This window comes from Poeciliopsis prolifica, unplaced genomic scaffold (genome assembly GCF_027474105.1).
Source record: "Poeciliopsis prolifica strain line A6 unplaced genomic scaffold, Auburn_PproV2 SCAFFOLD039, whole genome shotgun sequence".
In the NCBI taxonomy this organism is placed as follows: Eukaryota; Metazoa; Chordata; class Actinopteri; order Cyprinodontiformes; family Poeciliidae; genus Poeciliopsis; species Poeciliopsis prolifica.
In genome coordinates this window covers 310,232-335,605 of record NW_026562414.1, presented here as the reverse complement: position 1 = coordinate 335,605, position 25,374 = coordinate 310,232, and the positions used below count along the sequence as shown (strand labels likewise).

At 37.6% G+C, this 25,374-nt stretch overlaps 1 protein-coding gene across 3 annotated transcripts in view; it reads left to right on the top strand.

Moving 5' to 3' along the window:
* The first annotated feature begins 4,538 nt into the window (after nucleotides 1-4,538).
* The window catches only part of LOC129375259 (glutamate receptor ionotropic, kainate 2-like), an 82,787-nt gene continuing 61,951 nt past the window's right edge, over nucleotides 4,539-25,374 (top strand). For 2 of the 3 annotated variants that reach the window (XM_055054217.1, XM_055054216.1), the window contains exon 1: nucleotides 4,539-4,857. In XM_055054217.1, the coding sequence (XP_054910192.1) occupies nucleotides 4,734-4,857 (124 nt within the window). In that variant the 5' untranslated portion in view covers nucleotides 4,539-4,733. The remainder of the gene's footprint in view (nucleotides 4,858-25,374) is intronic. The other variant, XR_008607614.1, reaches the window with a different exon arrangement.

The window sequence follows — 25,374 nt, the reverse complement described above, 5'->3', positions numbered from 1 at the left end:
GTGTGATTACAAGATTATTAAATTGTCTAATGTACAGATGAATCATTCAGCTAATGCAGTGGCATGACTTAATTCAATTTAAATAAATTCAGTGTGTTTATATAAGTCATGTTTACGATGGATATTATTAAATACCATCAAATATCAAAGGCATTTCAATGACAGAAATTCTTTTTTTAAGCAGAATTATAACAAAATCAACCTAATTGAATACAAAGATTCACATTCAACTACATACATACTAATTAAATCCAAGTTATAACACAATGCAGTGATATGTATAATTACTACACTTAATGCTAGTGCTTTTTCTACATTGAAAGGCAGTCAACTGTAGAGTTGTTCACTTTACAACAATTTTCCATATTAAGAAGTCCTGTGGTGACATTGGAAAAGAAGTACTCTTTCTTTTCAGGTCTTAAACAGGTCTTTTCCTGTTTAACAGGAAAAGACCTCCAGCACAACTCAGCTTACTATGAGTATCCATCTAATGAAAAGGACTCAATGTTTGAGAGAATGAAACAGAAAGACCAAAAGCACAGACGCACAGATCCAATAGTACTTTCTATGTCAAAGAAAAAGACAAAGATAATGAGAGCATTAGCTCGTTCATTGTCTTCTTAGAAAGTCACACAGCCAAATAAATGATCTGGACAGCAACAAATTATGGGATGAGAAAAAATATTTGTAGTTAGTGGCAGAATTAGACACCTGAAGGCATTTATCCAGGAGAGAGACAGAGTTATTCACAGAAAGAAACTACAACGTGTATTCTCAATAGAAAATTAAGATATTAACAGCAAAATCTCAGCCAACAGGCTTTTCTATGAGGCTTTCCAGAGACCAAAACATTGGGCTGGGTGCACCTTCTGTGGAGAGGAAAAATAAGAAAGAACATACAATAATATTTGAAGATGATGCATAATTGGGAATTATTAGGATTAAAAACAGAGCGAGACAAAAGTAGTTATTATGCTCAGTAGCATTTCTATAATATCATAGCTACAGAGAAGGATCAAATTTATCCAATCCATTTTAGCAAATGGTTGTTCAAAATGTAAAGTGTCTTTTGTCTTCAAAGTAGATCTTGCAATGATCTATAACAGCAAGTAAAGACAGAAGATGTCTCACTGCTGCTATAAGACTAAAAAACACTGTATATTTAAACCTCTTGTGTTGAGATGACATGAATTAACTTTTATCACTACAAAACTTCCTTTCAGCAACATAAGGACATAAACATGTTTTTATTTTTGAAATATCGCCAGGAATGTAGATTTTTAAGTATTGCTTTTCTTGGCTTCTGTAGACGTGTTTTCTCTGAGCTCAATAAGGATTCCTTTCATGCTGTCTAAGCTCTACTGACTTATATGAAAACCCAGAATTTCTCCATAATTATGCTAATGGTCCAGATGGTAGCATGATGAGTGCCATTCTCTTTGATATTCAGACACTTCAGAGTGCTGGTGTGCAGACCCACGCACCCCGACACAGGTTCAAAGTCAATGTTCACACCACCTACTTGATTCCATGTAATTACTTCGTTTTTCCTTTAGCTCATATAAGCGCCCTCTCCACTGTTAAATGCATTAGCTGGTATTTGTTAGGGGGATTTGACAGATCATGTGAAGAACAGCGCACTAGCACTTCAGCAAAAAAAAAAAAAAGCAGTGACGATGAGTTTATTCAATCAGTTGCATTATAATTGGAATTCTGCAGGGAAATAAATATAAACACGTGGTCAAAATAACCACTGCATGAGCCTACTTTGGTAACATCTTAGTGGATATTTTAAATCAGTGGAGATTAATTCTCCAAACATAATTTAAATATACTGTGGGCCACCTATAAATACTGATAGGTTTTATTTAGAGTGTTTCTTCACTCACAGGCAAGTCATTCACATTTAAACCTCACAATGACTGTGTTCATCCACACTTGGACTGCGGTGGCACCGATCAAAGAGCTTCTTTCACTTCCCCACAGGGATTAAATAGCCATCCATCCTCTCAGGGCGGAGGTGTGCTGCTGTACCTTTGCTTCCAGCTGATGCACTGGCCTATGAAGAGCTGGTCACGGGGGCGGGCACTGAGAAGGTGCATCCAGATAGTCTACACAAGAGCGATAGATAATCATCTTCTCGCTGCAAAGACATGTAACGCAGTATAGCCTTTAAAAAAAAAAAAAAATGTTAATCAGATAAAACGTATTATAGACTCTAAAGTGGCCCAGCATCTGTAATCTTTTTCTGTGCAAGAAATACCTGTTCATATAGGAAGAATTCCTCACTCTCAAAAACTGAAGTTTATTGCCTCAGAGGCTTTTAAGTTTAAGTAGAAATATTTGCATATCTTAAATATTCAATCCTTCCGGCATCTTCTGTCGACATGACAGATTTGTGGTTCTGCCAATTTTAACTGGTTCCATTCCACTCCTCCCACACTGCTGGGTAGAAGGATTGCTTATTGAAATTCCATAAAGGAGATTTTGACAGGGAGTTTGTGAATGGCAACAAACATGAAGTAGGCCTACACAGCTGAGTGACTGACGTTTATAGTCTGGAGTGCTGTTTTTCAGCAAAACATCTCCTGTACAGACTGCTTTTTCTTCCCCAGATGTGAACACAACCAAAGTCATTATATGTTATTGTTTGCCTGCTTTGGCATCTAGAATTGCGATGACTCTTTTAATAGAGGTCAATGATGAATAAACAATCAGGAACACAGCTACTATGCCTTGCAAACATATACCCTTTAAGCTTTTTTTACATTTTGTCATGTAAGGAGCAACAAACTTCTGTGAATTTTAAGGAGATGCTATATGAATAAACCAATGCTATGTCACACAAATTGTCAAGTGGCACGGAAAGAAAGAAAGATTTCTAACTTTTTTTTTTTTTTTTTACAAATAAGAGTCTGTATCACATGCAGTTGGATCAGTCCCTAAAATCTGATTCAACACATTAAGTTCAGCAGCATGTACTTTAGACTCAGTATAAATACAGCTGTTCTTTGGAGGTGTAGAGAGATGTATAGCTTGGCTAGACAATGTCCCAACAATATCACAAACTTTGAACATCTGGGAGAGTTCAGGTCAATTCAATATTTAAAAGTCAAGAGAGTATGGCACAGATGTAAACTTCTGACTTCATCAGAACTGACATGTAAGGCAAGGACAGAGTTAATCAAGGCCATTGATTAGAGAAGCAGCCCAGAGGCCCACTTTAAATATGAATGAGCAGTACAGATCCACAGCTCAGATTGGAGCTTGTTGACACAAATCTGGTCTTTACAAAACGGTTGAACAAGATATTACAAGTCGATTTGAAATTAGTCACAAAGAAGAAATTAAACAAAAAATAAATCTTTTGGTCTACAATAGAAAAAATCTTAGAACTTAGAAATGACCTTTAACACAACATCTTCCACAAGAATGATGGGATACATAAAAAACATTCAGTTAATCTCACTGACCTAGAATTATTTAACAGAGTATTCAATAACATGTTGGACTCCAGATGAATAAAGTTGGGAGAAGCATATTATAAAAAGCCTCAATATACTCACTTCCAAACACTAGACCGTGCTAAATACATGTGCATACAACACATTTAAGATTTAAATTTGTAAGCAGATAAAAAATAATAATTAAAAAAAATGTATGCATGTATAATTTCTTACCCAATGGATGCTGGAGATAAAGATGATGGAGTTTAGACAATGGATTAATCTTTTCTTCTACTTCAATAAAGTCCATTTAGCTTTGGACAAAAAAAAAATCTAAATAAAATGTGTAAGTTGTGGTTTTAACAAGACACAATGTCAAAATACTTTTTTGGTTGTAAAAACTTTTGCAAAGCACATTTTGGAATATCAATTATATGACAATGGTCACTTTGCACACTGGTGATGAGCATATTTTATCACCCCACTGAATTTCCCGTGGAGGACTTTCTAATGGAGAAAAAAGCCCCTCAGATGACAGTTTTTGGAATCACAAGAAGCTTTTCTGTCAAAGGGCCATGTGCGTACTTTGCATATTCGCCCATCTCACCAACAGTTCTTCAAGTGCTTGGCGCCAAGTTGTAGGGAGGCAGAGAAACTGCTATAAAGGTGGAATTAATTAGGTTTTACACTCAATCCCCTCTCTTCATTGATAAATCATCCTTCTCTCTTTTCCCTCTTTTTCAGTTTTCCTCTGTGGATAGATAGTCCATCTCACGCTCTCTCTCTCTGCTGCCCTCTCGCTCACTCACGCTTTCCGTCTTTGTGGTGCGCGTTCACAGCACCAACCTTGGCTCGACGTCAGAGGCTGTGTAGCAGTGCAGTATAATGGGAGAGCAAGCAACACAGAGAGCCTCATAGGGGGGCTGCATATCGCTGCTGTATCCTCTGCTTGGCGCTCTCCAGTAGCCTCACCTAAAGCCCTTGCCCGGGCTCCCCCTCCTCCACGCCGGATCCGTACCCTTCGACATGGATGTCCCATCATCCCTCGACCCCGCGGATTGCCGTTTCTTAGCGCAGTGAAGAGGGAGACGGACGACAGGAGGACGGAATTATGCCGGGATCGCGAATGGATTTGGGGAAAGCGCGAGTGACCATGCCGTGATCTTGCACATCCAGGGCCGCCGATACCCCTGCCTTTGCCCATCAGCCGTAGAAGAATCACGGGGGATTCAAGCCCGCCGCGCACCGGGGAGGAATTATCCACTGTGCATTTGCTTTGAAAACATCATGAAGATTACCTCCCATCATCTGATGATAACCGGTCTCGCTATCAGGTTCAACCTCAGGCTGATCCCGCTTCTGCTGCTGTTTCTTGGATACACTCGCGGGATGCCGCACGTTCTAAGATTTGGTGAGAAAACGTACAATCTGTTACAAAGTCTACTGGCCACACTGATCATATGTATGTGCGCTTGTCTGGTGCTCGTATTCTGAGTGGAAATTTGAGGATGTACTTCGCAAAATGTAATGTTTTAGTCGTAGCTATGCTTTGCAACTTCACTTTACCATACAATATTTAGAGCTTAGAGTTTTATCACGACCTGAACTCTATGGAGGAAATGCTTGGGGTTTTCATCAAACTTGAAGCCACACTAACTCTTGAAGACCGTACTTTAATTCTGTGTTATAGCATGCAACAGTTCCTGGCTATTGACTGCAAATGAAACTCAAGCAACGCCGCTCTAGGGCTCATATTTTCTAACATGTATCCTGCCGGGCATCCCCGCATCTCCTTGGCCCTTTAAACCCCGCACTCCACAGCATGCCCGCCGCATTGAGGTTTCAGATGTAAACATCATCCCCGGGGCTCTGAGAAGATCCAATCTCTCTGCGTCCTGTGGTGCTTTTCAGGTTTAATTCCTCTAAAGCGCCTCTCATATGAGATGTTCCCGGGGTTTTTGCATGAACTCAGACAGAAATTTAAACCGACTTAAGAGAATTCGCCTTCAGTTCACTTTTAACTTTATAGAAACTGACAGGCAAGTGTTTAACGTTGGCCGCAGTTGCCACTTTTGTATTCGTCGGCTCGTAACTTCCACACATAACGTGTGCGCGTAAAGCAGCCGAAATCAGAGCTCTCCATACTTTTCTCCTGGTGCCTAATTAGACCCTCGTCTCTCAGGATGGAGATGGAGAGGGCTTCCTGCCTCTCCATCCAGTCTCTGTATTTACGGAAAACACGTCGGAGTTGCACACAAAGCGGATGTCATCGAGTGTTGACAACAGACTCCCTAATATGCTCATCCACACCCCCGGTGGGGGGTCCTGCTTAAGAGTCAGGCGACGTCCACGATTGCCGCCGCTATGGCAACGGAAAGTGCTCTTCTTCCTGCTGCATTCTCTTTCCATTGAGTGGCTTCCAGTCTCACATTTGCCTGACAGACGCCCGGCATCAACTCTGGCATTCATTTAAGATAGTTTTCAAACACTCCGTCGACTGGAGATAAAGTGGGGAAAATTAGCCGAATCAGGAATGTTACGCTTGATTTGTACAGTAGCTATATTGATAAAGTGACGTGTAGTTACCATTCAGACCAAACCGTACATAGAATTTTGTTCAAACAATTGGTGTAATATATTCCACAGATCTTTTTTGTGTATATTTTAACCACTATTTCTGGGTGAAAACTGTGTATTTTTAGTACATAGTTAAAGTAAGTGGTTGAATTCTGCAAACTGTTATTAATTAATTTTAATTATTTCATTCTGTGCTTCAAGTTTATATTTCATCAATCAGAAGAAAGTCCAAAAATTCCACCCTACACAGCTAATAAACCAATATAAAATCTATTTAACATAACTCAAAATAGTCTATATTTTCTCTTTTCAATATACATTTAAAACCCATAATCTCAGAATGACCAAACACTGCAAAATTACATTTGGGGGGATATTAATTATAAACCATACAAATAATTTATCTGCTTATGTATTTGTTTTTAAATGTATTGTGTGAAGGTGATCATATTGACTACTGGTAATAAATTCTATCCAAACATTCAGATCTCAACTTAGCTAAAGTTGTTGGTTTACTTGATTGTCATTGTCATTTGGCTTGTGTATCAGAAAATAATAAGGCTGACATCTTTATATGGAATCTATCAAAAATGTATACAACTTTATGGAGTTTGGAAGAAGAAAATTAAGCTGTTTTCTAACAGTGGTAATGCCAAAGTGAACTTTAGTTTGACGACTTTAACTTTTTCTTTTCCTTATGTTTTTGTTCATTTTGATTATGGTAAGGACAAACTAAATAAAAAAAAAAATTTAACTAATTTATTAAACACATTTTTTAAACAATTGCTGGAATTTAACAAAATTATTTAGTTGCTTACTTGATTTCTACTTATTACACTAATTAAAATCTATTGGAAAAAAACAACAACATGTAAGGCACGTAGTTGTTCAGTTCTAACAGTTTCATCAGTGCACACCTGATTAATAATGATACTGGTGTTTCCGGGTGTAATCATTAATGCACATTATATGGAAAGGGTTGTTTCTGTCACAAAGTGATTTGAGTTGTTTTTCATGTTTTCTAAAAGAAAAAAAAGAAAAAATATTTTTTCATGACTAAAATACTATTACTGAAATGACTAATACAGATTTAATGCGTATTCAACAGTACAGCATGGAAGCATTTTCTCTGACAACCACAGCTAAGAACAAACAATTTTTAGCTATGTTAACCTCAGCACTAAGAAATCCAGATTGTTAGCAAGTTTGACATTAGCTCTGTTGCTACATTAGTTAGCAGAACTCAATGCTAACTTAAATTTTTGCTCCAACTCAGAAAGTTTCTTAAACATGTTTGTCATGGTACGCTCTGCTGAGTCACTATTTATTGATTATGACAAACAATAAACCCATTTCAGGCTTATTATTATTATTATTATTATGTAGTGTGGTTAGAATTGAGGCATTATTTAAGATTCAATTTGCAAAAGATGCTTTAAATACGCTTGATTAAGTAATTTGACTTGCTTGACTTTAAAATTTTCCACAAAGGTTTTTATGGCGTATGTATGGTTTATGAAAGACTTCATGAAGCCAAACTTAATTTAAATTCACAATATTTTTATCTGTACCTGCTGTGCTGAACTTGTCGCCTCTGCTAAGCTTAAAAAAAAAAATCTGCAGGGCATCTGGCATCAGTTGTGACATAGACATGACCAGGCAAAATAAGATATTATTCATGCCACTGCGATCTTTTGCTCTAAGGTAAAAGCTCATGCTTGATTCCTTTCCCCCTCAACTAGTTGCATTTAACACGGCTGGAATTGAGCTTGTCTCTGTCTATGGTTCTGAAAGGAATAAAAAAAAAAAAAAAAAAAGCAAAACAACTATAGCTTCTGTTCAGAACCAGGGACAGAGACACATGTTCAGCACAACTGCTTGCTGCTGAACAGTGCGTTCAGTCACGTTTTGTTACGTTTTTTTACTTTTAAAAACAAACATGACGTTCGTCGTTCCTGGTTCATTATCTAATGCTAGGGGGAGAATGGCGTTATTTGCATAAGTGTGTATGAAGAATTCTATTGAAAACCCTTAAATGTACATGTCAAAATGAGAAGAAATGCAACAAAGAAAACCCTCAGGTGAAGCAGGAGTCATTTCTAGAGCCTTTTCTTGTACTGCAAGATGTGCTTACTCAGCAGGATAATCCCAGCTGCTCCTGCAGGAGGCCGCCTGAACGAGGAGGTCAGCTCCCCCGAGTCTGCTTGTTTCCTTCCTTGCCCCCTTGCTACATTCTGTCCAGACAGGCAGCTTGCATTGTGGAACTGCTGTTCTCTTGTCAGACTGAAACCTTTACACACTATAGCACCACAGCCCAGTCAGGCTTTTGTATTCACAGCATGGGGCTCACCAGGGTAGAGTGACAAGTGTCAGAGGAAAATGAAAAAAAATATATATAAATAAATGTTTTTTTTAGGGCCACCAGCTGCAGGAGAGGTAGCAGAGTTTATTCTCACACTGAATTAGATTTTTGTGTTTTATGTTTGTCATTTAAAATGTGGAAGACGCTCAGTGTATAAAGGGTTTAGAGAAGATTTAACTGAACACCTGGTAAGAGTAGATTTTCTCTTTGACAAACTCACACCCACCAAGTAACACTTTGCAGAGCTGCTAAGGGTCTTCTGGATCCAGAAGAAAATATCACTTTCAACCTGAGCAGTCACCACAATCAGAAATGCCGCTTTTTATTCACACAGGCTGCTGAACAAAAATGTGCACTGGTTTAATCTGCAAGCTAAGCTGCAGCTTTATTGCTCTTTTGACCCTCTTCCTGGCAGAATTGCTTAAGTTTTTTTTATGTGCAGCAATTATCAAACTTCACATATAAAATTAATTTGAAGAAATAGTAATTCAGGTTTGAAGTAAAGTTTGCAACAGCCATATTTTTAAAATTATTTTAAAAAAAAAATAGACCAATTATTTGTGCATAGCCAATTTGTATGTGGAAATCCTGTTGAATCTTATATAGTTGCAGTTTTTGACATACATTTCGTGTGCATACCTACAGTTTTAACTTTGTAAATTATAGCACAACTTAATGTGTCTCTACATGTTTCTAGTTTTTTTTTTCTTTATTATTTATAATGTTGTGCAGCACGTTGAGCTGCTTTCAGTATGAAGTGTGGTTTATAAATAAAATGCCAAGAAATTTTAAAATTGAGGGTCACAAAATTCTGTTCTCCTCTATTCACACGTATAGCAGGTAAGCATATTTGGTGTCAGCAAACACTGCTGAGTTATCCTGATTCTCATTTCTTTTAATTGTAATATGGAGAAAAGATATCCAAAAATGTAGCAGTTTTTTTTTATATCTATGGCCCTCAGCTTGCCAATGATTGCAACGCTGAGTGATAGTATTATCGCAGCCATCTGCAAACAGCATTGGCAAAACCAATTTGTCTCTGGGCTGTCAGCTGCTGGTGAAATCATTGTTGACTCATAAATGCTCTTTCTTTCTCCACCCATTCTGTTTACATTTTCTCAGTATAGACATATGCTGGATATATTTCAGACAGAAATGCAATCATTATTTTTCATTTTGAAGAAAGGGAAAAAAAATCAATTATTTTCTTTCAGTCAACTGCCAAAAGACAAAAATCCCCTCTGGTGAAAAGAGAAGGTGTTTTTTTTTTTTTCTGACCTCCCTTGCAATGTGATCTCTTATTGCATGTCTAATTATAAAGAGGCTCCATCCTGTGAACTGAGTTGTGGCAAGGTTAAATGCTGAGGGTGAGAAAGAGTGGTGGGAACAAATTCAAGAGGAGCTGATCACTAATTGACTTTATTTGCTTTCGGTTTCTGCCAGTCTGGAGTATCGGCAGGCTGGAGTTCAGTTCGGGATTGTAAGAATTATGGATAACACCCAGCGCCCTGGCCCGCTGCCAGCATGTTCACAGCGAACCCATTTAAATACGCACAAAGCTGCTTAAAATATTCATGTGTCACTTGGCCTCGCTGTGGCTTATAGAAATGTGAAACTATCTCTGCTGGCAAATGATTTCCATGGTTTAAAAATACCCACTGTGGGTTTCAAGAACAAAGAGGAGATCTGTCTCACATTAGCATGCAGCACCACACGTGGACTCGAAGCAGAGAACTATCTAGATGGATTTCTAAAACATGTTTACAGTCCCGACTCTTTGAAGGTCTCGCTGTCATGCCTCGGCTACGAAAAACCTCGACGCTGATTAATTCTAGGGTGCAGATTGTTACCGTTTTGAAATGGCAAATATCCGTGAGGTATGAAATTAGTTTTCTTGCTGTGCTAAGAATTAAGCCATTTTCGCAGATTTACCAGTGTCATTTTAAAAGATTATTTACATAGGAGGTGGCTTTAGCTGATTGACCTTGTCGGCAGCATAACATCCTCTTTCTTTTTTTTTTTTTTACATATCAAATAGAATACACATGAGACCTGTGCTTCTCCCATGTTGTGTTGGCTTCACTCCGGTGTTGGATTTCACTATTCACAGCCTTTCACTCACTGTCATCATCGCTCATGAATGCCAGTGCTAAGGTTAAGGGTTACATGTGCAATTGTTCTCTGAACTGTCCCTTGAGAAGAAAGCCTTTCTGAGTGTTTGTCCCGCTTAAAGATAACTGAAGGTCAGACCTGAGAGCACTAGCATGGAAGACTTTTTTTTGTGTGTGTGTGTGTGTGTGTGAGAGCATTTTTTTAATGCATGCAGAACTGTCCTTCTCACTGTTCCTCAAAGAGAGACGGTGGCAAACATTGATGTCATGGAGAGGTGTGAAAAACAAAGAGTTTTTGTTGGGAAGAGGGAGAGGGGCTGAAGAGTGTGAGTGAAAAGAAAAACAGTGAGTGTTGAGGCCAGCAGATACAGAGTAAAGATAGATTAGTTTGCCTCAGAGCAGTCCACTCTCAGCCCACTCTCAGTTCTGGTCCGTTATTGCCGTTTCCTTATGGCTTTTCGCGAGGAGAGACAGAAAAGGAGAGAGGAGTTTGCTGTGGAAATGTGGTGGGAGGCCAGGAGTCATGCACTGCATCTCTGAATAAATGTCAGCGGAATCGTATTAAGAGAGCTGCAAATTTGCCTGCGACTACAAATACAGATGAGAAGACTTTAACAGAAGAGAAACACGTTGGTAACACTAATGTCCTTGTGGTTGCTTTGAAAAATTAAGCTGGGGATGTGTTTTTATTAGCCTTTATTAGCTGTGTGTCTCGACCAACTGTAAAATGGTGGAAATCAATACAAATCGAAATGCTGCTAAGGGGAATAATGAAAAAAGTAGGGAAAGAATCAGGCAGCGAAAAACAAATAAGCAATGCAAAGTCCCAGATGCCACAGTCTTTCATGTATCACAGGTTCCCATCTGTGGGAAAGAAAAAAGGTAAACAAACATGAGAAAAACAAATGTAGACGTGTACTGCAAGTGTGTGTAATTGCGCACGGAATAAATTTCTTTGTGAATGATTGACAATTTATGAAGTAATCTTATTTTTCTGCAGTTTCTAATCAAGATAAAATCTATAGTTATCTGATTTCTTTCACTTTCAGCTCTTCTTAATGTTCTTTTAAATGTTCTAATAAAAATCAAATGGTGTGATGTAAATTTGCATTCAGCTCCTTTTTCTCTGATACCTCAGATAAAGAATGCAATTAACTGCTTTCAGAGGTCACTGAATGAATAAACAGAGCCCACCTCAGCATAAATATGGCTGTTTTGCAAATGCCTCATGTTTTTTTTGTTTTGTTTATTACATTAGTGAAAAAAAATACTGGACCACAAAAACCAAGGAACAAACAATTTTTGTAAGAAGCTTAAAGCAGTGTTAACTAAAGCAGTACTCCATTCTTTGAACATCTCAAGGAGCACAGTTACATGCATCATTCAAAACTGGAAAAGGTCTGGCAACAACATTACACTACCTACTTAAAATGGCAAGGAGAGCATTAATTAGTGTCGGAAGCATTGGAGTTGCCTTATAATGTCTAACATGAGCCTTAAAAGTGTAGCCTGAAAACTACTAAGCTCATGTTAAATTGTTCTAAGGTTTACGGGCTTTTAGAGACATCACATTTTGTCCAAGTGTTGTTCATCTGTTTGGTAGTTAACAGCTACCACGTTCAGCTCTATGTTTAAAAAAAAAAAACTTACATTAGAACAAATTTAGGACAAATTTATGCAAAATCTCATATGATAAGAAGTATGTCTGAAGTTAAACGATCAAAAGTCATTGTATTCTGTTGCGCCTAAATATTACAGTTGTGAAATTGTAGAAGACTTCACTCATATAATTGCTTTCTTGAACAGTGCTTCTATTGTTTTAAGCTTTGGTCTATTTTTGAGTAATGAAAATACAATAATCTTAGGTGAAAGCAACTGCTGAAAGAAAACTGTCAGAGGTTACAAAACATTTAAAAAATTCACCTCCCAACAAAAGAGCCCAAAACATAAAGAAAAATCAACAGTGATCAAAGCATATTCATGTGTGAGAATGGACCAGTCAAAGTCCAGAAGGAAATTCAATTGAGAATCTGTGGTCAGACTTCAAAATTGCAAAACACTGCCATGCTTCATTTGATCTGATGGACAATGAGCTGTTTTGCAAGGAATGGGGAAAAAAAAGCTGACTCTCTAGATGTGCAAAACTGGTTGAAATATACCACAAAAGATCTGCAATTGCTGTGAAAGGTGGTTCCACAAAGTATTGAGCCTGGGGGAAGAACACAAAGGCTTATCACATTTTTAGATGTTTTTTTTTTTTTTTTTGCAGGTGTGAAAGATAAAAAAAAAATTCTATTTCAATTTTGTTTACTTTTTGTTGATCTGTCTCATACAACAATCTAGAAATATATTGAAGTTTGTGGATGGAAAGTGATAATTCTAAAAAAAAAAAAGAAACTTGCAGTAATTCCGGTTGCTTTAGGTTACTGATTAGTTTCATGAGAAGAAACAATCGTAGCTTACCATCTTTCAGATCTGAAGCTCTACAATAGTGATAGGTGCAAGAGTGCATGCTTGCTCAGTATTTGTTCAATTGAACTCTATTAGGCTAATGCTTTTGACTTCATAACCATTTACCTCATGGTGTTATGAATATGCATCAATTATTTATCCCTCCTTTGTGATTATATATACATCTTTACAAGTTTATATATCTAAGCATGTAGATATATACATATACACACACCACACCTGTATACAAATAAATGCTTCCTGTGAACCAAGACATAAACATGTTTATTCCAAGCACACAGCCAGAGTAAACAAACCTGAAGCCACATGCACCACAAATGAAATCTCTGACGTCCAAACTGTGTGAGATTCTGAAGTCAATCGATTACAAAAAGCCCTCTGGCTCTCTTTGCTATGATGTTAGACCCTGATCAGGTTGGGTTTTCACTTTCCAGCTGAATAAAGGTCTTTGAAGAGGAGTGGCGCAACAGTCTAAAGGATAGAGGACAGAATTCAGGCTTCGATTGATAGAAAAAGCCCGTTGGAGGTGAGAACATTTCTCTGTCTGAACCAAGGACACAGAGAGAAACGTGCTCTGTGGGTGCACATATTCAGGCTGGATTTACTTAAAATCTTGTTCTTTGAGTCAGCATGGCGCTCCTTTGTCTACAACACACCAGGGCTTTGTAGAATGTCTCCCCAGTTCAAAGTTTTTTTTGTATTGCCATTTGTTTCTCTTTGAGAAGTAATGTTTTGCTCTCCAGTGTTTTTGTCTCAAAGTAATTAGTGGATTGAGATGTGAGGATAGGAATAGGATATAAAAAGAGAAAAAAATAGTTTTTTAGACAGTCAATGCAACTTTTAGAGATGATTCAAACTATCTCTATGTGGAAGGCTTAACAGTTTGATAAAACTTTGACGCTATTTATTTGGCTCCATATTTTTGTATTTTGTATTTTTCTAAAATGACAAGACTGCTGTGTGTTAAATGTTTTTATAAGTAGATTTTGCATGCAGAAATGTACTGTGTAGTAACGGTCATAAATCAACTGAGAAAACCTTCCACACATTTACCCATCTCCTATCATGAAATGTTATCATGAAGAAATGTTGCAGTTACAAGTAAAACATGTATTTAACATTTGTAAATGGTACTATGTACCATTTTAAGCCCCTCTAGGAATACCACCTACGTGTGAAATATTTCCGTAAATACTTCCATGTCTTACATGCAGAAATGTATGGTAACATTTCTGTCATTTTTAAATTATTTTCTGCATAGTATTTCCATGTGAAAAGTATACCATGTAGTACAGTATGAAACACATGGCAAAAATCATTCTCATGTGAAATATTTTCCAACATTTCACACGCTTAAGCTGTGTAGTAACAAGTGAAACATATGTGAAATGTTCCACTTATAACGAACATGTCTTTCTACTCCTACACATGTTGCTCTGCTTATTCTCAACTGTGTTTTTGCTGTCATTGCTTGTGGGGCATGTTTGTCATAAATTGAAAAAAGTTTATGACAAACATGTCATAAACTTTTTTCAATTTTGTTGCTATTTTTTCCCCCATAAACAGCATTACTGCAGAGTAAAAATAAACTTAGTCAAATTTTTTTTCATATTGCACAAAGGATTTTGATCAGACTTAATACAACCCACCAGCGCTGTTTTCTTTACATAGCCACCTATCAGATTTATGTACAGAGATGTGGGCTCTTTTTCATCATGACAGAAGACTTCAAATTTTCTGCCTGTCAAGGTGTGACTAAATGTCAAAAACAGTGAGATATTGCAGACAGAAGGTCAGGAGAAAGATTAAAGCAAACCTTTTTTTTTATTTTCTTCCAATTTCATCTTCATTGTCTCTCTTTCCCTTACCCTCAATGATCCTTGTTTACAGAGAACAAAGTGAGCACACTTTTTTTTTGTTTTTGAGGGGCTTCATTATTTGGTCTGTTCTTTTCATTCGTCTGCCTCTGGCTATTTTCTTTGCAAGAGTCACTCTGCAGGCCTCTTTCTTTATTCTCACTCTCTCTGCTGCTGTTCAATTGCTTGTGTGTTTGTAGAACAAGTGAGGAAAAATTGACACACCTTTGCAGCAAAAGTGTACCTGCAGCTCTGATCATGAGCTTGCTTCTGAACAACATGGGAGGCTGATGAACTCAGACCAGAAGCTGACATTTTCCTGCCCTGCGGCAGAGCGAACGTGGAGGGAGGGGGGGCAGGTGTCTGTTCAGGTCTAATGGGCCATCCATTCAGGGCTTTAATTGAGTGTCTTTTATCTGCCTCTAGTGACCTCTTTTATTCTCAATTCTTCGCTCTTCGTTTCCTTCGCTAATCCATTTTTTTGGGGCCCCACCCACCCATCTTTCCACGTTTCCCTTTCCTTTTCTTTCCCTGCCTCCACAGTCCATAATTCTCCTCCTTTCAGCTGCCATACTTCTGCTTCTCCTTTTCTAGTTTCGACATAATAAGTGGAAGCTTGTTGTTTTCTAAAACCGTCTGACAGGTTGAGACGAGACAGTATGACGACATGGTGCACTTTCAGTCTCCTTCGCTATTTTTTATGCCCGTTTCTATTCATTTGTCCTTCACTGTCCTTTCGCTCCCTTTGGCTTTCGGCTTGTCTCCTTGTCCGTCCCCTACTTTATTCTCCCTCTTTTTTCAATCAAGCCGTGCTCCTGTCTGTCCTCTGGTCTTAGTGTGCTCAAAGACAACAGCATAAATCCTCATTTGACATGCACAGTGTAGACTTCGATTTTTTTTTTTGTGGCCCCTTCAAATCCTAAAGAAAAGAATACAATCCCGACTATAAACTGTAAGTTTTGCATAAGGATTACATTGATGATATGTCTACAATACATTTGAATATGCAAATCTTTGTGTACAAATATGATATTTGTCTTAAAACTACTTCTCCAGTGCAGAAACACAGTTCCTTGATGAAGATCTCAGACCTCTTTTATACATATGAACCTTTTGTACAATCACAAACTTCAATTGGACTGGAATTTTGTATGATAGACTAACACATAGAGAGGATTATGCTGTAGAAATATTTTTAAATTTTCATTCAGTCTCATTTACCCTCAGAAGTCTCCCAAATTTGAGTCACAAAGTAAATCCTTTTGCAACACCCTGAACACATAATCAGGGTGCAGTAGATCATCATACTGTGGTGCAGTATGATGCTGCACCACAATATGATGGTGCAGCATCATACTGTGGGTTATTTTGCTAGGAACCATTTTACTAAATTTACCACTATAACTGCAGTAAAAGATGTGTTACAGGTTCTATCTTTTCCTCTAACTCTTGTAGCCTCTTTCAAATGCTTTCACACACACGCTGCAGCTTACATGACCATGTTTAAGTGTGCCTGTTTACAGTCATACATAAACTGATTTGACAACCCTTTTAGGGTAAAGATTGCAGAGAAGAATAAAAAGCTAAACTGGCGCTACAATCTAGACTTAGAGAGAGACTTAGACTTGACTTTATTGATCCCTTGGGAAGACTCCCTCAGGAAATTATAATCTTTGCCTCACTTGGTTTTATCTAGGTGAGCTGTGGGTGGCCCAGCGCTAGACAGGAAATGTAATGGGAATGGAATGGAATTGACCATTTTTGGGCATTAAAGCCTGCTTTTATATATAACTAAATGTCATTATTTCTCAAGGTAATTTACACTGAGGGGTTCTGGTCAGGTCCTGAAATTGGTTAACGGACCTGGTGGAGCACAAAGACCAAAATGAATGAACTTCAACAACTGGTTCTACAAAATAATGGGGCTGAATATAAATGGAACATTTTTCCGCTTTTGTTAACATTTTTTGAAACCCATGTAGAATATTCCTTTCATATATCAATGAGTTGTCTGTGTGCTGGTCTATCTTCAAAAATCATAACAAATACATTAAAGCTTGATGTAAAGTTTCACATTCAAAGTGTGAAATGATTAAATGGATGCAACTTATTTTGAAAGGCGTTGTACCTTTGATGAATAATACAAATACTTTTTAAATTAAATCTCTCAGTCACAGTTTTAATTTTGCACATATATTTATATATTAATATCTAATATTTATGGAATGCATTGTGTTTTAAATGCTATATCTGTGTTCATTACCTAGATAAAAACTGATGATTGAATGGATCAATATACATATGAAGATTAAAGATTATACTAAACCGATTAACAAAACCTTCTCAGTCTTCCCTTCTCTCTCCTTCTACCCTGTAAAAATCCTGCTGTGAGAATTAAAGAGCTGGCTTCTGAATTAATTCTTGACCTTTGGCTCTAAGGGGAGATAACATCTACCCTGCTACATGAAAGAAAGTCTAATTTTACAGACATTTTGATCCAAATTACAATGGAGAGTGTGGTACAGGGCCATTTTAATGTGCAGGAGAACAGAAAATGAGAAGAGGAGCGACAAAGGGAGCAAAGAGGACAATAGAGTCCTGTATAATTTGCTTTGGCCTAATTGCAACAACATAATTTGAACTTTTCAGCTTCATGTCAAGGTCTGTTAAACATCATATTTATTAGAAACTTCTTATTGCAAATCTATCCCGTCATTCTGCTGAAAAAATGTGCCTGAAGATTCTTTTTCATGGCATAGAGACAGCTTGAGCTCCCCATGCTTAACTTCGCCAGTTTGTTTTAAGACTGCAGGATCAGTGTTAGCAGAGTCCTTATCCATATTTGTTTTGCTGAGCGATGGTGCTCCAGGGTCTTTGCATCCTGGGATGCACCAGACAGTCCATCCTGCCTCGCACTTCTCATCTGCAATGCCAATAATGGTGATTTTATCGCAACAGGGGAAAGTGATAATGAACCAGTGATGCACATGCATAGTCACAGTATTCTCCAGGTTGGACTCTTCTAGCCTGCAGTGGATAATTAGCATCTCTCACATGTGCTTAGGCTTGATTAAAACTCAGTTTACAGTGAGCAGCGCTGTGAGGTTGCCATCTGTCACCTGCAGAGGCCACCCTGTGATGTGCTCTTGCCTGAGAACGCTGGTTGGTGTGTGTGCATGTGTGTGTGTGTGTTTTGATGAAGGATTGGAAAAGATGAGGCAAAGACAGAGAAACGACAGGAACGAGTGAGGCATGAAGCCATCGGAAGCATTCTATTAAATAAGAGTTCCTTCTCACTCCCAATGGGCTGTACATTAAAGCCAATGCACATATTTTCTTCTCACAGCAAAACCCTTTGACTGCAGTTCTGAGGTTTATATTTACTTGAACCATATCATAAGACTGCAGCTTAGGGAATATGTATCTTTATTGTGAAGTGATGTAGAAAGTGTGAAAGCTTCGAGGTTCTTAAACCTATTTTTTCCAAACAAATGCATGTTTACTGAGCCCTCTTCATTTTCTGAAACAAAACATTTCATCCCACATTTGTAATAAAAAGTTCATCAAACTTTAATGCCACATTTATATGTATTATTGCTGAACACACATTTGCAGTGTTATTCATTACAATGTCAGATGACTGAGGTTGTTGCATATAAAAACATGTTGTATCCATAGCAATGCCTTCTGGATTTAATATTCTATCACAAAATGTTTGGGCAATTGAAAAAGACATGAAGAAATGAAACCCCTTCCATATGTCAGATATGGAGACAAGATTTCTGAAGTGCCCTGTGGAAAAACAACAGAGAGGAAATATTTATTGAGGCTTGACTGATTTTCCTGAGGCACTGCTGCATTATGCCACCAACCGGAACCGTGTTGTTGTTTCTCTTTTCTGTTAGATTAGAGCCACTGTCTGGGATTTTTATTTTGTTTGCTCTGTGTGTTTCTCAGAAAAAAATGTCTTTTTTTTGTATGAAATGGGTTTTAGTTTGTAAGCAAGACATTTATTGAAGGATAGTGCAAACAATATTGACTGAACAAATACTGTTTTTGATGACATTACCTCTGTGTTTATTACACTGTGAAACCTATTATAGATATTGAGTATTTGCAATAAATTTCCTTGCCCAGTAGTTAGATATTTTTTTTATTCTTAGTATTTACTGATGAAGAGTCAGTCAAGTTAATTAACAGAGGAACAATAAAACTATTTGAATGATTGGTGTATCTCAAAATAATAATAATAATAAATGAAATTTACAATGTTTTCTGCCACACATTTGTTTTATCACTTTGTAACATTACATACATAAACACTAGAAACGTAATTTACATTCTCCCTTGTCGATTTTGTTATGGGAGGAGCTTGTGAGAGCTGTGATTGGCTGGGGGGAGGAGTTTGTGTAAGACATCACTGATCATTTTGAGTGGGTTTTGAAAAAGTCACAACGTTCTACCTTCCATTATTGTGTTATTAGAGACTTTTTGACAGAAAAACGTGAAAGCACCAATTGTGCTGGATTTAGAGCCAGCAGTAAGTGCTGCCGCGATTCCCTTCCACCTCCCAATCACTTATGGTGGTCAGTCTGAAAGCAGCCTTGTCGTGCAGCAAACACAGCCCTCACTGAGAGCAGACAGGAGAACCACTATATTATGTTTTCATATTACAAATGTAATAGAAATATAAATTTTGATGTTGCATGTATTTTTATTTTTTTTTTTGGTTGCACGTAAATACATCCCTGCTTGTGAGCCACACAGTCACGGATTCACCTCCTCCACAGTGTGTGCCCCAGATGTGGTTAAAATATATGTAGGTTCAGGCAAAGTCTTTGCTGCACATAAATAGTTTCAAAAAGTTCAAATGTCTTTGTATCCCTTTCAATGAATCCACAATTAGTTGAACATGTTGGCCTAAATGTCTTGTAATTTTCTTATTAACTTAAAAATTGCTGTTTGTAATACATAAAAACTCACAATTACTTCAAAAAAAAATATATGTTTTGCTGTATTTTTCACACATGGAGGCCACCATTTTTTCAACTGAGCAATAGTTGCACAGTTGAATGGCTAATGAGAAGCCTTACAGTCCTTTAATCTTATCATTTGTTCTGTTAGCAGACATTCTCACTTTTGTATAATATTTGAATCACTTCTCTTGAATCACTTGTAATTTTTAACAAAAGCAAATGGTTAATTTACTTGAGGTAAATTAATCATTTACCTCAAGTAAAAATAAATTCATAGTAATGAATCCGAAAGCAAATCTACCAAACACACCCCTAATAATAATAATAATAATAATAATAATAATAATAATAATAATAATAATAAATTATTACATAATAACTTAGATTTTCAGCCAGATGCTGCTTCTCTTTTACAGGTCGCAGTTATATTTATTATGGGTTTTGCGACACATTTACAGAGGAAATGGACTCACCTGTCAGTTGTGTCATCCCCCCTCTCTGCTCTCACACAATGGTACGATCCAATATTCTCAGGCGTAGTCAGCGACGAGGCTGCCATGCTAATCGAAACGTTCCGTCGTGAGCGGAGGCTCTCAAAAGAGTGAGAGCTAAGCAACAAAAGGGAATAAAATGGGGGAGACGGCGTTCTGAATGTGAAGATCAGACACTAAACGGGAGTTACAGACCAAAGACCAGACTTGACACAGAGCTATTCACCGGATCACACAGTCCGATCAGAGGTACGTGTCGTTTATTGTTTCAGTCATGAAGCTGAAGGTGGCGACAGCAGCACCAACACCAGTTTCTTTTGCCATCTGTTTCTTCTTCCTCCGTCTGGTCCGCCTCATTTTCATCACCTCTTGTGACTTCTACATTCCCACCAATTTCAATGTGCTCAGTTTCAAATGGAAAAGGCTTAATTGCTGTTTCGGCTGGATGGAGCTAGCCAATCAAGCCCAGTATTGTATAATTTAACCAGAATGCATTGCATCTTGAACAACACGGTGACTTCCGTGTGACAGTAGTTTATTAAAAGTAAAACATAAACCAAACATATTTTGTTTTTACGTCTAAAATACATATTTCTAAAATAAAGGCTATTGTTACAACTAATCGTTGATCCCTACATAGTTGCAGTATGTCACTTATTTAAAAATACATCAATTTTTTTTTACATATTTGTTGAAACTGTCACGATGTGGAGACATAATTTGAGAAAATTTAATTTGAGAAAAAATCTAACTTCTAAGCTTTCTTGCAGTATTCCCAAACTTAAAACAACCAATCAGAGCCCAGATGTGTGTCTCAGGCTGTCAGTCACAATGTCATGCTGTTGTGAATGCTCAGACTAGTTAGCATAGCCACTGATCACAGCAGATAAATGGTTTTCCTGTAATGGAAAGTAGTTTTTCTTTCATTTACACATTTAGAAGTGTGTGTGTGTGTGTGTGTGTGTGTGTGAGGGTAAGTGACAGCATTGAGACTTTGCTGCTGGCTCTGATTGGTTGTTTCTGACCAGGAGCAGTGCATTTCTTCAGACATCAAAGGGGTGGAAGTGATCATCTGTCTCATAATGTACTGTCACAAAACTGTGACAGTTTTAACAAACATGTAAAAAATATAATCATTATAAAACGTAAATACTACAGCTTTAAATGTTAGTGAGAGTTTTGAACTGCATATTTATTGTGTTTTAGCAGCTAGTTTTGCTGCAGTGCTAATTTTAATCACACCAACAAAAAAGATGGTTTTAGTTATTTAATTTTTGGCAATTATTTGCAAGAATACTATTGCTGTATTGTTAGGTTTTTGGTCATTTCATTCATTCATCATTTTTTTTTTATCATTCCAGTTTACCTGAGATTATTGGAAACAAAATGTTAGGTATTTGAATGTATCTACCATTGCACAATGAATCTACCACTTATAATTATTTTTACTTGATGGGGGATCTATAGGCAATATTTTGTTTGTCACTTGGCCTAGATCAGATCAATGCAATTAAATTATGCATGCCATTGAAGATTTTTATGATTTATTTTAATTCATTAAAACACTTGATTACAGTACTGCAGTGACCCTAGATTTCTACTTGTGTTTTGATGATGCCTCAGTGACATTATAACATTGTGACTTTAAAGAGCTCATCTAATCTTGAGAGCAGCCTTGCATTTCTGTGAAATCTGTGTGTGTCCGCCTGTTCCCTTCGAAAAGCATGTGCTCTTAGCGCATATGCATCTTATTTTCACAGCAGATAGGGTTTCTTTTCAGTCACATTTGCAGCTCGAGAGCTGTGGAGGGCTTGGAAACCACCAGCACGCAGAAGTCATTTAGGAATTCAGCAATTCAAGGCCTGTGGAAGTATGTACTCACAGTTTGGCTCAATTAGTACAAAAAAGGGGTCCCTGCTTGACAAATTAGCACACAAAATGTCAGCTGGTAGTTTAGCACATCCACAAAGAGTACTTGCAAATTAGCACATATTTTGAGGAGGGAGCTGGCACGTTATTATGAACTGAAAGAGCCCAGGAAATTAGCACATCTGTTGCCAAAGCTGAGAATTAATACATGTTACACGATCACAGGTTTCCTACTTGGAGTCGGGTCAGGAACCATGGCCATGGCAACCATTTCTAATTGAGGATTGTGTATGTGCTCATTATAAGAGATTGATGAAATTGATCTTGTGGCAACGAACAACCTAATCATTACACAGAGTGCAGCAGAACGCAGGTATCCCTGAATGCTGCAGGCGTGCTCTCTAAATTCCCACATCAGTCACATTTCCCCTAGACTCAGTAGTTTCTTATCCGACAGATTTGTTTAGTCTCAATCATTGCTATGCGTGCTCATGTGTGTTCACACTTGCACCGTCAAGTGTGTGAGTCAGCCTGAGGCTTAGAGTCCAGGTGACAGTCCACTCTAATGTCAAGAGGCTTTAGGTTGGCAGGATTAATTCTGTTCTGTGGGAAACACCCCCCAACAAGCTAAACAAGATTTAGTCGGATCATGCCGTGTTTAGTTTTCAGACTGTATCGTTTAGCTTTCCATTGATCAATTTCAGACATTGATTTACTGACTGCATCACCCTTCGTTTTTAACATTTCATAAATATTGCAACTGTTTGATTCTTGGTGCAACATTGAATGTAAAGCGTTACCCTGGTGACTGGCTTTCATTCATTTGTATATTTTATTGTATTATTTGTAATGCTTTCACTACAGCATGCCAGCCTTCAAGAGTTTTATTAAATTAAAAATGAACAACCTTAAATGTTGAATTGATTAGTATTTCCCTCCCATTGCCTTTCATTCTCTGCCACAACCTGAAGTGTCTAAAACGTGAGTCATCACAGTTATCTGTCTAAATGAGGCAGCGAGCAAACATTCATAGTTTTCTTTACCACTTTAAGACTAACAATTTGGGAATACTTTCATAGGGTCACAGCTGCATTTTGCAAATCAACTCACAATTGTAAATGTTTTCTCATTTAACATATTTTTAATGGTCCAATTACAATCAAATGTCCAGTTTGATCTGTTCATTATTACATTTGGTATGATTTTCAACACCAAGTATAACATTTGCATAAACACTGCAATTCTGACATCATTAATATTGCTAAATTAAAAAAAACACCATGATTACAATCATGGTGTTTTTAATTGAGGATTAAAAACACCAAGGGTCTAATTGTGGTGATCCTGCCAGAGCCATAAGGAATATTGTGTCAATAAATGAATGTCCAATGTATGCAGCAATGCTTTGGGAGCGGTTACATGACAAAATATCATTCATACAGATGGAAAGAACCAAGGTTTCTGAGCAGAACATTGGCTGAAGCATTATACGACTTTTGCCATTGTACCTTATATTCATAATCGGCCTTGGTTATGTAAAATAAATTAGAAAATTACTGAAAAGCCTACTCATTTGTGGAATTCAGCTTAATCAGTAAAACATGTTAAGTAGAGTAATTCATTATACAAAAGTTAATATTAGAATATTTCATCAAATCAATAAAAATAACAATGTGGGCTTAATGAGAAGTATGTAGAATACTTCGTTAGAGGAGGTATTTCACATTCCTGATGGAACTGCGTGTCTTCTGAGCTTATCATGCAAACTAATTGCCAGTACAAGCTCCTGAGAAGTACGTAAATGGTTTAATGGAGGACCATTATTGTGATGACATACTGAAGGTGGCATATCAAAAAAAGCTGGAACTTACGAAAGAGAAAGAAGCCAATTTCAAGGTGTCAAACTGTGAAAATTAAATTGAAGTTATGTTTGATATAAACAGTGTTTGGAAAAACAAATCGAGGTATCATAATTACTTGATTGTGGTATAAAATAGCTCTCTGTGCCTGGAAAATACAAAATACCCCCTATAAGATGAATAATGATCAGGCTTCATAAATCAGTTCTTCATAACTCTGAGCCAGCTGCAGACTTATAATAATTGCCAATGACTTATTTATTACTGATCACTTAGCCATTAATTATTGCTTTAATAATCCTGACTTTATTTATTATGTTCATTGCGATTTTATTATCTCTTGCCAAATTACCTAATAACCCACCAAGCCGACCTTAAAAATAGAAACCGAAGATTAAGCTGTAAATAATGCATAGTAAATGAATGTTTAATGTGATTAAAGATAATTAGTGGCAACTTATGGAGAAACTTGTCATTTTTGAGATGATGATAAATTGCTCACCTTGTTCGATTAAGTCTTTAGTTATTTTTGGCATTCCTCTTAATATCATTTTTTTTTTCAGGTAAATTTCAAGTTCATTTAGGTATACTGAAATAGAAAAGAGCATCACACCACAAAACAAATTACAAATTAATACATGTAGAGCAATGGCACACAGAGAGTTAAAGGGGAAGTTTTCTGCACAGTACACCTATTATTTGGTCTGTTTATATTAAGTACAAACGGCACAGGTGAGTGTCCTGCATACCCTGTGCTCTGCCCAGATATCTGGGGATATATTTTCAGGTAGAGAGAGAGAGAATTGGCCCCTGTGCAGCACAGAAAGGTCACTCCACCACTCTACCAAGGGGAGCATCAGATTAATGACCGGGGGTGGCAACTCTCCGCAGGCCTTCATGCATCATGTCCCATTCACCGCCAAACATGTCGGGGAGCACTCCCACTGGGAATTTCAGTGATATTTATGGAGCGTTCCCATCACTTTTGCCTCCTGCCTATTGGCTCTGAGCACTGATCCCCTCTTGTTGAAAGATGGAGAGAGACAGAAACAGGCCATGGGGGGGGGGAGGGGACAGGGGTGCGCTGGGTGGGCGGAGGTCTTCGATCCCCAAAGTGAGAGACGTCATGCCCATACCTGGCCCAACTGCCTCAGGCAGCCACCCTACAGCCCACCGCCCTCCTACTGCTTCACCATTAGTCACGGAGTCAAGTTGTTCATGTTGTCACAATAACCCCCTCCTTTACCAATCTGGTGCTCAGATTCCAAAACTGCCAATGCCTAGGCGCCATAGAATAGATGAGTCACTATGGCAACATATCTGAATTTCATCGCTCATTGTACAGAGCAACCTTG